Source organism: Triticum urartu, chromosome 7A (assembly GCF_056163025.1).
Source record: "Triticum urartu cultivar PI428250 chromosome 7A, HENAU_Tu73, whole genome shotgun sequence".
Lineage (NCBI taxonomy): Eukaryota > Viridiplantae > Streptophyta > Magnoliopsida > Poales > Poaceae > Triticum > Triticum urartu.
Genome location: NC_141879.1, coordinates 696,918,551 through 696,933,476, shown reverse-complemented (window position 1 = coordinate 696,933,476; position 14,926 = coordinate 696,918,551). Strand labels below are relative to the sequence as shown.

General features: G+C 45.0%; 3 protein-coding genes across 3 annotated transcripts; 2 read left to right on the top strand and 1 right to left on the bottom strand.

The window, feature by feature from the left end:
- The first annotated feature begins 325 nt into the window (after positions 1-325).
- Positions 326-1,137, top strand: LOC147961696 (transcription factor IBH1-like 1). The gene has a single exon (XM_087537224.1). It carries the CDS (start codon positions 380-382, stop codon positions 908-910), a length of 531 nt encoding a protein of 176 aa, XP_087393350.1. The 5' UTR covers positions 326-379; the 3' UTR covers positions 911-1,137.
- A 1,453-nt stretch (positions 1,138-2,590) lies between these two features.
- On the top strand, positions 2,591-3,545 carry LOC125522923 (transcription factor IBH1-like 1). The gene has a single exon (XM_048687963.2). The coding sequence runs from the start codon at positions 2,647-2,649 to the stop codon at positions 3,175-3,177; it is 531 nt and encodes a 176-aa protein (XP_048543920.1). The 5' UTR covers positions 2,591-2,646; the 3' UTR covers positions 3,178-3,545.
- Positions 3,546-9,919: 6,374 nt separating this feature from the next.
- On the bottom strand, positions 9,920-13,222 carry LOC125508358 (tetraspanin-8-like). The gene is made up of 2 exons (XM_087535077.1): positions 12,628-13,222; positions 9,920-10,451 (listed from the first exon to the last, which is right to left on the bottom strand). The coding sequence occupies exons 1-2, from the start codon at positions 13,129-13,131 to the stop codon at positions 10,146-10,148; spliced, it is 810 nt and encodes a 269-aa protein (XP_087391203.1). The 5' UTR covers positions 13,132-13,222; the 3' UTR covers positions 9,920-10,145.
- Positions 13,223-14,926: the final 1,704 nt, after the last annotated feature.

Sequence of the window (14,926 nt, the reverse complement as noted above, 5' to 3'; positions counted from 1 at the left end):
CGCACCCCAGGAATACAACACAAGTTCTAGATCCCTGACCCCCCCCCCCCCCCTCGATCACCAGGGCAAGGAGTCAACCCTTACAACCATCGCCAAAACCTAACCGAGCTATTAAGCCGACCAGTTTGAAAAACACAATTCGACACAAAGAAGAAGGAAGCCGGATCTAGCACTGCAGAAAATGTTATTATCGACAACAACGGCAAAAATCGTTCATGCATGTGTTAGAAATTATGATTCAGCTACCGGTGATAGACTAGTCCTATTTAAGCAGGAGGAGCGCCCCTGTTTCTGGTACTAATTACTACAGCAAGTACATCTTGTGTCTGCCCAAGCAAAGAGAAGACATCTTACAAAAAGTCAAAAGAGAAGAGAAGCCATGCAAGGCCCTAGCACCAGCATCAAGTCCTTCAAGCAGGAGTTCCTCAAGAACCTCCTCCCAAGCCTCCAGCTCCAAGCACGCACGAGCACAACCTTCCGCGGCGCCACGAGCCTCCACGAGAGGAAGCGCGCCGTCAAGTCCTCCGTGGACGTCGCCATGGCGGCTGCGCATGGAGGCGGAGCGAGGTGGCCCAAGGCCATCTTGGCACCGGCGTCCAGCGCGTGCAAGGTGCAGAGGTGTAGGAGGACCGTGAGGAGGTGCTGCCGCCGTAAGAGGTACTTGGGGAGATCAGGCTGCGCCGGTGGTGGCGACACTCCGGGGAGGCTGGTGAGCAGCAGGACCATGGCACTGAGGGAGGTGATACCGGGAGGCCGGAATTCCACCGTCGACGAGGCCACTCTGTTACGCGAGGCCATGGACTACGCCATGCACCTGCGCGCTCAGGTCGACGTGCTCCGCTGGCTCTCGGAAACCGTGCAAACATCTAGCTCCAGTGACTCTAACCGTGCACTGCCAAAGGAGGCATGATTAAGGTACCAGGTGGTGGCTTGTCAATGCTTCTGCGAACAGAAGGACAAGCTACGCACAACATATTGCCCCTTGTGAAAAGCGGTGAAAAATAACAGGATTTTATCTTGCTCTTGCGGAAGTTCCTATCAGTGTAGAGTGCTTGCGAGCAGCAGACTACACTCTTTGTTGATCAGCAGAGAGAAAAAGCTGCCCGGAATTATGTATGTACTGTAGCAAAACTTTGTGGTGTCAGTTGCAAATGAAGATATTAGAGTGTGTGAAAAGTTACTTATTTAGATCATGCGTGCATGTGCAGTTTAAATGTAAGGTCTGCTTTTGCATTAGTCAGGAAATCTGCAGAACCTGAAACAACTTGCAGTGCTCACTCATTTAAAGGAGAAGGCCACAAGTGCTCGTACATAGGCTCCAAATGAAGGTCACTGTCTTGTCACTACGGAAACAAATGGTAAAATTCTAAAATCCAAAATTAATAAGTATGTAAATAACTGAGACCTGGCATATATATGCTGCGTATTACTGCAGTACACCCGGAACAGCTATATGGAAAACAGCTAGGAAATTAAGTCTAATAAAATTCACGGGCAAGGATGTAGCTAGTGACAGGAAATTGTACCAAAGCCTACTATAAAAATATTGCACACATATAAGGTCTTCTTTGTTTCATAGGATAGGAATCATAGTTTTAAACAGCGCGCTAAGCATCTTAGAGGCGGACCTCTTCAAATGCTATAGCGTGCTATAGCGCGCTATTTAAAATGTTTGTTTATTTGTTTGGACCAAAGTCTCTTAGCGCAAGACCTTTTGTAAACGCTATAGCGGGCTATTTAAAACAGTGATAGGAATAGAAAAAAAACAAAGAATAATAGATGTCATGCATCTCAATTCTTATAGGAAAAATGTCATTTGATTCACCGCTTTTGGAGTAGTGTCTACAAGATGTACTCTAACGTGCGTATATTGCAAAACTCTCTTTCAACTTTTCAATCCATTTTTGTTTGACCATGACACCCGCGAAGCCAGCTGATCACCAGTAATTACATTACCATCATGCGCTTGGGGGACCTTAAGCTTGTGGGCATCTCGCACCGTACTTGTCGGTTGTACATCCACGCGTAGCATAAGACAAAACATCATCATCAACATCATTATCATGGAAGAATATGAGCATGTCTAGCTGCGACATCAGGGCGATCGTAATTAAATGTAATGAGCATGTTAAAATTTGCCATACTTTTAAGCTTCAAGTCGCCGACATGCGGATCTTTTTTTTTTGAATAAAAGAGGTTTTCCTCCGATTTCATTAATGAAACCAAAAACAGGCAGAGTGTAGTAGTCTCAGACAACGCACCCCAGGAACACAACACAAGTTCTAGATCCCTGACCCCCCCCCCCCCCCCCCCCTCGATCACCAGGGCAAGGGCAAGGAGTCAACCCTTACAACCATCGCCAAAACCTAACCGAGCTATTAAACCGACCAGTTTGAAAAACACAATTCGACACAAAGAAGAAGGAAGCCGGATCTAGCACTGCAGAAAATGTTATTATCGACAACAACGGCAAAAATCGTTCATGCATGTGTGAGAAATTATGAATCAGCTACCGGTGATAGACTAGTCCTATTTAAGCAGGAGGAGCGCCCCTGTTTCTGGTACTAATTACTACAGCAAGTACATCTTGTGTCTGCCCAAGCAAAGAGAAGACATCTTACAAAAAGTCAAAAGAGAAGAGAAGCCATGCAAGGCCCTAGCACCAGCATCAAGTCCTTCAAGCAGGAGTTCCTCAAGAACCTCCTCCCAAGCCTCCAGCTCCAAGCACGCACAAGCACAACCTTCTGCGGCGCCACGAGCCTCCACGAGAGGAAGCGCACCGTCAAGTCCTCCGTGGACGTCGCCATGGCGGCTGCGCATGGAGGCGGAGCGAGGTGGCCCAAGGCCATCTTGGCACCGGCGTCCAGCGCGTGCAAGGTGCAGAGGTGTAGGAGGACCGTGAGGAGGTGCTGCCGCCGTAAGAGGTGCTCGGGGAGATCAGGCCGCGCCGGTGGTGGCGACACTCCGGGGAGGCTGGTGAGCAGCAGGACCATGGCGCTGAGGGAGGTGATACCGGGAGGCTGGAACTCCACCATCGACGAGGCCACTCTGTTACGCGAGGCCATGGACTACGCCGTGCACCTGCGCTCTCAGGTCGATGTGCTCCGACGGCTCTCGGAAGCCGTGCAAACATCTAGCTCCAGTGATTCTGACCGTGCACTTAGAATGCAGCCATGATTAAGTACCAGGTGGTGGCTTTGCCAGTGCTTTTGCGTACAGAAACACTTGGTCTCCATGATGATCACGGAGACAGGGATATAGCTAGGCACTATATATTGCCAGGATTTTATCTTGTTCTTGCGGGAGGTCCAATCAGCGTATAGTGCTTGGGAGCTACTATAGTTAGTTGAGTGCAGAGACTACACTCTTTGTTGATCAGCATAGAGAAAAGGGAGCCCGGAATTATGTGCTGCAGTAAAACTTTGTGGTGTCCAATAAGTAGTATTTGAGTTTGTGAAAAGTTGCTTATTTGGATCATGATTGCATGTGTAGTTCGAACTGAAGATCTGTTGCTGCATTAGTCAGACAATCTACAAAACCTGAAACTACTTGCGGTGCTCACTTATTCAAAGGAAAAGTTGACAAGTGTTCGTAAATAAGCTGCCAAATGAAAATGTAAGACAACAGGGTCACTGTCTTTTCACAATGGAAACGAATGGTGAAATTTCTGAAATCGAAAAGTACATAAACAACTGGGAAATTAAGTCTAATAAAATTCACAGGAAGGATGTAGCTATTGACAGCCTACGTAAGAATATTATACGCATATATCCTATTCACATGCATCCAGTTGCGGTTCAAAATTTGAACCGCCAAAACGTCATACATAGTGTATATAGAGGCAGTACATTTTTTCATCAACATCCGCACCAGGTAACTTAACTACTAATACTACGTACTCTAACACAATACATCAAAACTAAGAAAAGCTACATTTCGTCTTTGGACCAAAAAAAAAAATACATTTTCTTCAACTGGTAGTGGTACAGAATATGTTCAGTTGTTCATGCATAAGTTCTATCATCAACATGGCAATGCAATGTATAACTAGTTTTAGTACCTGAAAAAAGATCATTGGAAGAAATGGCAACGTGCTTGAATCCAAATTTAATTTATTCAGTAATCATCAACAGCTGTGAGCCAGAATCCTTCAGGAAATTAGTTTTTCAGCCATAAACATGCAAAATTCTAACAGCCTATAATAAGGGCCACATGTTCCATGTACAAAAATATTGGGCAGAGAGCTCCCCTTGGGTTTGACTAGCATTCTAGTAGACCAAGACGTACTAGAAACTTGAGCCATTAAAAATTTGGAGGCACATACACATGGGTGATAGGTGAAAAGAGGAGCAAAAGATTTAAAAATCTCATCATGTGCCTTCCTATGTAGGCCAATGGCCCAAGGCACACATTCATAAGCCACCTTTGATGCAGTGAGACAAAATTACCAGAGATGCAGATCAAACAAAGCACCTATGGCCGGTAAAATGAATGCAGCTTCTGTGTGTGTAGTTTGTACATTCTGGAGGATCCACTAACATTGACTATGGTCTCTGGGGTTCCTAGTTGCAAAAATCCATGGATGTTCAACAATGCTTTTTCAGACAGAAGGAATAGAGTACAAGAATATGTATTTACTAAGCAAAGGACAAAAAAGAACACAGGCAACTTCTGAACATATCATGATAACAGGAGCCTCCATATGTGATATATCTGAGGTCAACATAGAAGCATGTACTGTGCCAACTATCAACGGTTCAAACATCATTGGAGCTATAGGACGGGCGATAGTGTTGCTTGACACAGGACAATGAGCCAACCATTAACATTGAACACCAGCCTAATTACCAAAGCCTCGCCAGGCACCTCACTTCCAGGCTGGGTACGAGTTGTTCGGCCTGTTATTACTTGTTCCTGAAAGTGCAGCACCCAACAGAGTAGATGACGGCGAGGAATATGATGTTGACGTTGGCGATCTTCTTCCAGTCATTCTTCAGGTTTGCGAGCACGCCAGCCTTCCATGACCGGCAGTCATAGCACAGGACCCTCTGATCATTCGACCACGTGTTACAGTCATGGTCATTGGTAGAGTTGAGGCCAGGAGGTTTGATCCAGACGGTCTGACTCCGGTAAGTTTAGTTGCACCCAGTTGGGGGCTTGTAGCATCCAGACAGAACATAAGATAGGTGTGTGTTAGTTGCAGAGAAGGAAACTTACTTAGTAGTTCAGCATAGCATCGACTAAAACACAAATCAAAGCAAAATGTCAAAAAGTTGCACTGACGATGTAGGCAAGGTCGGGGGACCAAATGCTATAGACTAACCTCAACAGCTAGAATGACCGGTAGGAAATTCGCCATCGACGCCGGCACAGATAATACCCTCTTGATAGGGGGGCTAGATGGGACCTTATTCGCCGGGTTTGCGTCACTACCACCACCAACAACGTGTGGCCGAAGAAGACTATTGAGCGCTTCCACCGTCGCCACCGGAAAGGCCAAAGCGGCCGACATAAAAAACCTGCCTAAAAACTAAAATCAAAAAGGTTTGGAGAGTGACAGTTGGGGAAGAGAAGCAATTTGCTCCATTATTGATTTTTAAATATTTATTTTTGATAGTGATGCAAATTTATTTTGAAATATATGGTATCTTTAATAGATATTATAACTAATAATAATTTTATGATTAAGAAGTTTTGTAACATAAGGAACAAATTTCAAGGATAGCCTGAACATTTCAGTTAGTCAATGAATGTGGACTCTCTTTTAGTCATGGTAGCTACAACATATACAATTGATTCTCTGTGGACTCTCTTTTAGTAAATGGAGCACGTCTATTATATCATCATCATGGTACTAAACATCTTTAGACAATCAGTACGGTGGACTTCTATTATAACACATGATACTCTTTAGATGTTGATATTGTACTAAACATCTTTAGACAATCAGTACGGTGGACTTCTATTATAACACATGATACTCTTTAGATGTTGATATTGTTTCACAACATCATTCAACCATTGATCTTCTCAATGATATGTATTCTGTAGAGAACAAGAGATGATATATTGTCTTTGAAAGATCTTGACAGAACCTAATGTAGCTAAATGAAATTAATTTCCTTTATGCTCTACCTTCAATCTAAAAATCTAGCCGAGTACAACAATCTCACCTTGTTGGAGGAGTGGATGTGCAATCTCAACAAGACTTCTATAGTTCATGTTAAATAAGTGTATGGCAACTTAAGTCAATAACTCATCTCTAGTTCTACACTTACACTCCATCTACCATGTCGCTGAGTTGTTATCGCATTTACTTCGTCCTACCTCCCGTCTAGTGTGTGTGCATATATATGTTGCTCCCGTCCGATGTGGTGTCATGTTCCGAGGAAATACGGAAGACACATTGTACCACGTGTACATTAGATTTGGAAGGCATTAGGAAAAGAACAACTTGCAAATATTTGACCCATGGTGATGCACCTAGTCTGCCACATTGATCTTCCATGGGTTGTTGATCCTAAATACGATAGGACAAATAATCCTGGGCGGACAGAGTAATTCACTCGCTCGATTGGCTTGCAATGATTTTTGGTCTGGCCGACTCACCGTGCACTTGAAAAAAGAGGCATGGTTACCAGGTGGATGTTTCTCTGAGAAAAGTAAAGACATGGTCTCCCTGATGATCAAGAAAATAGTGAGATTCAACCTTGCCATGTGCAAAGCGGTGAAGAATATATATCAGGATTCTCTCTTGTTCTTCATGGAGGTCCGATCAATGTACAGCGCTAGCGAGGTGGCTACAGGCTTACTAGAGCAGCTGAGAGTGAAGTACTACAATGTTGATTTGTTCTCCCAAAAACATGCAATTTTTAACAGTCTATAATAAGGGCCACATGCAGTATGTAAAGAAATCCTGGGCGGAGAGCTCACCTTGGGTTGACTGGCATTTTAGTAGACCAAGACGTACTAAGAAACTTGAGCCATTGAAACCTTTGAGGTGCATGTCAAAGCAAGCACCTACGGCCAGTAAAATAATTAAGTCCAGCTTCTCTGTTTGTACATTCTGGAGGATCCTGTAAAGTTTACTATGGTCTCTGGGGCTCCTAGTTGCAAGAATCCATGGAGCAACAATGCATTTGCAGACAGAAGCAATAGACTGACCTGACCCTAAACATAGGTGTTTGTTGTGCAAAGGACAGAAAAGATCAGACACCTTCTAAACATATCTCATATCATGATAATAGGAACCTCCATATACGATATGTTTGAGGTCGGCATAGCAAATATAGCAAGCATGCACCATTACCAACTATCGACGGTTCAAACATCATCGGCGCTATAGCATAGACGATAGTATTGCTTGACACACGGCCATGAGCCAACCAACCATTAACACTGAACATCATCCTAATTACTTAAGCCTCTGCCAGGCATCTCACTCACTTCCAGGCTGGGTACGAGTTGTCCCGCCTGTTGTTCCTGAAAGCGCAGCAGAGTAGACGATGATGAGGAAGATGAGGAATACTATGTTGACGGTGGCGATCTTCTTCCAGTCGTTCTTCAGGTTAGAGAGCACGCCGGCCTTGTATGACTGGCAGTCGTAGCAGAGGGCCCTCTGATCATTCGACCACGTGTTGCAGCCGGGTCATTGGTAGAGTTGAAGCCAAGAGGTTTGATCCACATGGTTTCATTCTGGTAGGTGAAGTTGCACCAAGTAGGGGGTTGTAGCTTCCCGACTGGACAGAAGATAGGTGTGTGTTAGTTTCAGAAAACGCAACCAACTTAGTAATTCAGCAACAGTTTTAGCATTGACGAAAACACAAGTCAAAGCCAAATGTCAAGAATTCGCAATTGCGATGTAGGCGAGGCCGGGCGACCAAACTGCGGAGGATAGTAGCCACCACCAACGATGTGGTGTCGGAGAAGACTTTATTAAGCACTGCCACCATCGCCGCCGGAAATGCCAAAGCGGCCGACAAAATCCTGCCTAAAATCTCAAAATAGAAAAAACTACAACTCCATCCAGTAGATCGGAGCCTCCCGACACTCCCACACTAACACATCCAGTGGGGGAAGAGGGAGAGGCGACCTACCGGCAGATGAGAGGTGGCAGCATGGTGCCCCCAGGGATTGGCCCTCTCCTAGGGTTTGGAGAGTGACGGTTGGGGAAGAGAAGCAATTTGCTCCATGATTGATTTGTAAATATTTCTTCCTGGTATTTGGTATTGATGAAAGCCTATTTTGAAATATATGGTATTTTAATAGATATTATAATTAATAATAATTTTATGACAAAGAAGTTTTGCAACATAAGGAAAAAATTCAGGGCTAGGCTGAACATTTCAGTTAGTCAATGAATGTGGACTCTCTTTCAGTCAAGGTAGCTAAGAAAATACAACTAATTCAGTGGAGACTCTTTTAGTCAATGGAGCACGTCTCTTATATCATCATCATTGTACTAAACATCTTCAGACAATCAGTACGCTGGACTCTTCTTATAACACATGATACTCTTTAGATGTTGATATTGTTTCACAACATTATTCAACCATTGATCTTCTAAATGAAACGTATTCTGTAGAGAACAAGAGATGATATATTGGCTTCGAAAGATCTTGACAGAACCTAATGTAGCTAAATGAAATTAATTTCTTGTATGCTGTACCTTCAATCTAAAAATCTAGCCGACTACAACAATCTCACCTTGTTGGAGGAGTGGATGTACAATCTCAACAAGACTCCTATAGTTCATTTAGAAAAAGATTATAGCAAGTTAAGTCAATAACTCATCTTTAGTTCTACACTTACTCTCCATCTACCATGTCGCTGAGTTGTTATCGCATTTACTTCGTCCTACCTCCCGCCTGTGTGTGACTGTGTGTACATATATATATTGCTCCCATCCGATGTGGTGTTGCTCCCATCCGATGTGGTGTACACAAGAAGCGAACCACCACGAAAATTGCTAGACGACCCCCCCCCCCCCCCCCCCCCCCTCATTTCTATCTTGTTGATGTCGTGTTCCAAGGAAATACGGAACACACGTTGTACCACGTGCACATTAGATTTGGAAGGCATTAGGAAAAGAACAACTTGTAGATACTTCATTCATGGTGATTTACCTAGTCTGCAACATTCGTCCTCGAGGAAAGCTTGATCCTAAATATGATCGGGCTAATAGTCCCAGACAAAGGGAGTAATTCACTTGCTCCATTGGCATGCAGTAAATCTGGGTCTAACTGACTCACCGTGTACTTGAGAAAAGGAGAGAAAGTTACATGGTGGAGGTTCCTCTGAGGAAACTAAGACATGGTCTCCATGATGATCAGGGAAACAGCCAGATTCAACTTGCCATGTGCAAAGCGGTGAAGAATATGCATCAGGATTCTCTCTTGTTCTTCATGGAGGTCCGATCATTGTACAGTGCTAGCGAGATAGCTACACGCTTCCTAAAGCAGTTGAGAGTGGAGTACAATGTTAATTTGTTCTCCCAAAAAACATGCAATTTTTAACAGTCTATAATAAGGGCCACATGTAGCATGTAAAGAAATCCTGGGCAGAGAGCTCACCTTGGGTTGACTGGCATTTTAGTAAACCAAGACGCACTAAGAAACTTGAGCTATTGAAAACTTTGAGGTGCATGTGAGACATGGTTGATAGGTGAAAAAAGGAGCAAGATAGAAACTGAGGTAGCGAGACAAAGTTACCATGGATGCAGATCAAAGCAAGCACCTATGGCCAGTAGAATGAGTGCAGCTTCTCAGTTTGTACATTCTGGAGGATCCTGTAAAGTTGACCATGGTCTCTGGGGTTCCCAGTTGCAAGAATCCATGGAGCAATAATGCATTTGCAGACAGAAGCAATAGACTGACTCTAAGCACAGGTATTGGCCATGCAAAGGGCAGAAAAGATCACAGACAACTTATGAACATATCTCATATCATGATAATAGGAACCTCCATATATGATATGTTTGAGGTCAGCATAGCAAATATAGCAAGCATGCGCCATTACCAACTATCGACGGTTCAAACATCATCGGAGCTACAGGATAGACGATAGTGTTGCTTGACACAGGACAACGAGCCAACTGCTAACGCTGAACATCAGCCTAATTACCTAAGCCTCGCCAGGCATCTCACTCACTTCCAGGCTGGGTACGAGTTGTCCCGCCTGTTGTTCCTGAAAGCGCAGCACCCAACAGAGTAGACGATGATGAGGAAGATGAGGAATATGATGTTGACGGTGGCGATCTTCTTCCAGTCGTTCTTCAGGTTGGCAAGCACGCCGGCCTTGCATGACTGGCAGTCGTAGCAGAGGGCCCTCTGATCATTCGACCACGTGTTGCAGTCAGGGTCGTTGGTAGAGTTGAGGCCAGTAGGTTTGGCCCAGACGGTCTCGCTCTGGTAGGTGAAGTTGCACCCGGTTGGGGGCTTGCAGCATCCAGACTGAACACAAGATAGATAGTGTGTGTTAGTTGCAGAAAACACGACTTGGTAATTCGGCAACAGTTTTAGCATTGGCGAAAACACAATTCAAAGACAAATGTCAAGGCAGAAATGCACAAGACAAATACAAAATATTTGATGGTCTGCATGCGAGTATCAATGACAACAGTACAGAAGCATTCATTCAGGGTCAGACCAAAGATAAAACATCAGTATATTGGTTTGCAAGAATGCATAGTCCCTCCATGGAAGTGCACGTATAGTGCTTATGAAGCCACAAATGGCAGAAGCTTCACAGGAGGGGAGGGGTAACATGACAATGCATACCATGAAAGTGCAGGTATAGTGCTAATGAAGCCACAAAAAGTAATAACAGTGGTTTACACATAAGAAAGAATACTGTATTCAGGTAAGCTACACCCTATATTTGCATTTGGCAAAAGCTAAGGTGGCACTCCAAAGAAACCACCTCCAGGAAAAGCAAGTCAATACAATAATGTCGAAGGTTCCAGTTTCACATGTGAATGCTATAATTGACATGAACAAGGTACTCCCACACGCAACAAGGAAATTGCAATGTGAGAAGTTACACAGCACTAAGTCTGCAATTCAGTAAAGTTTATGCAAATTCTATCACAAGGCCATTCCTTCATCAGAATAGAGTACAGCAAAAACATAGCAAGGACATCCTCAAAATTAGGGAAATCAAGTTGAATCAACTTGTACAGAAACATGCCATGACCAAACTGAATAAATCAAGTTGAATAGCTCGCACTAGTCTCTACCACTGCTCGAATCTTCCACTAAAATTTACCAGACCCTATCGCAACATAACACATTACCATGCAGCCAGAAAAGCCAGGCTAGCTGTATCTATTTGGCATGATACTATTAGACAAATAGACAGCCAAGCAACAGCAAGAGAGGAAACCACAGCAGTACAACACAGTGGAAGACAATGGTACAGAAATTAAGTAGCTAGTTGACAATGTAGCATAGAAATTGTAGGTAATACAATGCTGTAATACTAGTGGATTACACATACAGAAAGAATGATGCATTCAGGATTTCAGGCAAGCTACATCCTATATTTGCATTTCGCAAAAGCTAAAATGGCACTCCAAAGAAACCACCTCCAGGAAAAGCAAGTCACAGATGCAGTAGGTCTTGGGTACAATAATGTCAACAGTTTCAATTTCGCAAGTGGACACTATAATTGACGTGAACAAGATATTCCCACAATTGAGTAGGGTCTATGCAATGTGAGAAATTTCAAGGGCACACTAAGTCCACAATTGAGTAAAAGTTTATGCAAATCCTACTGCAAGGTCATTCCTAGATCAGAATGGTGTACAAATAAACAGCAATCTCATGAACGTCCTCAAAAAGCACTCAAATCAAGTGCCAACGATTTGTACCCAAACATGCCATGAACCAAACTCAGTAAATCAAGTCGAATTGCTAGCAGTAGTAGTGACCACTGCTCAAATCTTCCATTAATGTTTACCAGACAACTATGCAAACAATCTCATGAACATTCGCAAAGAAGTAGTAAGATCTAGTGGCATCGATTTGTATCCAAACATGCCATGAACAAAACTCAACGAATCAAGCTGAATTGCTAGCACTAGTAGTGGCCACTGCTCAAATCTTCCATTAGCCTTTACCAGACCCCTATCCCGATATAATGCATTGCCATGCAACCAGAAAAGGCAGTTTAGCACATAATAGACAAGTAGACAGCCAAGCAATAAAGCAAAGAGGGCAAACAACAGCAGTACAGCACAGTGGAAGACAGTGGTACAGAAATTAAGTCACTAATCGACAATGTAGCATAGCATGGAAATTGCAGAGCAATTACTCATGCGAACTGAAGTGTCACGTGTGGTGGTCCTTGCGGAGATGGGATCCGACGATTCTTCCACCGGTCCTGTGGAACACTCAACACACAATCTGTACCAACTCCAGATGCACTGCCACTCGTTCGACCTACCGATCATCCTAGTACAATTTTTCAGTGGAGATGAAATTCCGCATCCCCCGGGCGAGACCAATCGATTCGCATCCCCAAATTTCAACTAGCACTAGCAGCAGGGGATTTATTTCCCAACCAAATGTGCTCATAACAACAAGGATTAATTAAACGCAAGGGCGAAGAACAGAAGGGGAAATCGACCTGAATCGGGGAGAGGTTGTTGGTGACGAACTGCTGCAGCGACTCCCCCCTGGCCCCGAACCTCTGGCAGACGCCGCCGTCGCGGAGGCAGCTGCGGATCTTGGCCCAGTTGTCGGCGCTCTCGACCCGGCGCTGGAGCCAGGTGGAGTACTCTCCGAGGCGGTACTCCTTGTAGCCGCGGCCGGAGACGACGGAGCCGGCGCCGCGGTTGGTGACGACGAAGGCGAAGACGGTGAAGACGAGGAGGAGCGCGATGAGGAGGAAGAGCGCGACGAGGTAGAGCCAGAGGAGGCAGGAGGCGCGGCAGAGGGAGCCGGCGAGGCCCGCGAGGGAGAGCGCGAGGAGGAGGGCGCCGAGCGCGATGACCGGCCGCTCCAGGAACCGCTCGCAGTCGGTGGTGGAGGCCCGGTGGCTCAGCCAGATGCCGCCGCCGAGGACGACGAGGGCGAGCACCAGCACCCCCGCGTTCAGCAGGCCCAGCAGCCCGTTGCTGCACCGCGCCATGGCCGCTGCCGCCGCCGCTCGGTGCTCCCTCTTCCTCGTGGGGCGTGCGCGTGATGGGGTGGGGTGGGGGTGGTGGGGGTGGGGTGGGGGTTTCGAGTAGGTGGGAGGGCGTGCGGTGGGCGGTGTGGGGTTTTTAGCGTGGTGGAATTCGAATTTGGGATTCGAAAAGGGCGTCCGGGAAAACAAAAAGGAGATTCGGAAAGGCGGCCTTCTTTTTCTACCTTTTCTTACTTTTATCATTATATCATTTATCATTTAGACCGGCCACAATTCAGATTCTTTTTTCATCAGAAATGCTAACTTTGAAGTGATGTTTTCCTTTTTGCAAGCAATCCAAATTACTGCCGGATAGGTGCAAAATGCCGCGTCTTGCAGACTATTCCAGGTGTTTCACCAAAGAATGTGTATGCTCTCATTTTTCCTCGGTGCGAGGTTCGAGTACAGGTGGAAATGAGAGTCCGCGCACGCGGATGATAATACTAACCCGGTATTTTTCTTTTTATGTCTTCTTGTGCAACTTCATAGTTATAAACGAACATTTACCATCTTCTACGTGTAACTTATTATTTTCTACTCCCTCCATTCGTAAACATATGGCGTTTTGGCAGTTCAAGTACAAATTTTGAATAGTTTGCGGTGTTTTAACCGGCATGAAACGCATATGTAAATAATCTTATTGCTGAATTTGACAAGGCATCTCCTCATGCTCGGAGTATGTTTTTATCATCGTTTTGCATTGTAGGACTCCATGCCAACAAACGAGTGACAAAAGCAGCTGCACGTATAAAGTGGGTGGGTAGATGTGACATGCCAGAAAGGCCAAAGCCTTTCTGTTCCTACTTGATGACGAGATGCTACCGTCTTTCTTGGCACTTTGCAGGCTATACACGCTTCAGTGTGCGTGCCAGAAATCCCAGCTCTTGCGTCTGCGTGCATGCTTGGCACGGGAAAAAGGGGAAGGGAAGTGGGGAACAATATGTTAAGGGCATGTACAATGAAAGCATCACTATACAGATGCCCCAACTTCCACATAGATATTTCGGACCGAAACCACCGTATGAGATGAGAATGACCCAACGCTGCAGCCTCCCTAGTGGTCCACGTCTTTACATCATCTCTCTCTCTCTCCCCTCCCTGGACGCAGGTGAGCTAAAGCAAGGAAGGTCGTCAGGGCATTGGCCAGAAGAGAGTTGAAGCTGCCTTTTGTCAAGGAAGAGGCCGCCTCCTCTGCAGGCGCTCGTTTCATTCTGCAAGCAGCATCTTTTTGTAGTCTGGACCATTAAATCCGACGTGAAGGGGTGGAGCACCGATCTAGAGTGGAGCGTTGGCCATGCCCTAATAATCTAAGTCCGCGAGCACGACTTCATCAAGACGCGAACTCCTTTTTGCAGCAAACAGAACTCGTTGATGAATGAAGGTTAATAGCAACACGTGCAGCCAGCGGTGTTTTTCTACACCCACCAACTCTATTGATTTGCATTTCTGTGACACGCGCCGACATGCTACGTTTTTGTTCACTTTCATATGTTATCCTTTTTTGCAGCAAATATCCAAACGCCCTTTTTGCGATATGTAAGACTTTGTCTTAAATACATGAGCGTTTATTCCACAATATAAGTGTGTCCTTTTTTTTTAGGATGAAGTGTGTCCTTTTTCGATATGTAAATATCTCTCTTTTTTTGCGAGAAAAACTGTGAGATATAATAACCAAACTAGCAGTACAGACACTATCAAAAAATAGAAAGAAAAAACACAACAATGTCTCTGGGTCGACGGTCTTCATCCTCCCCATACG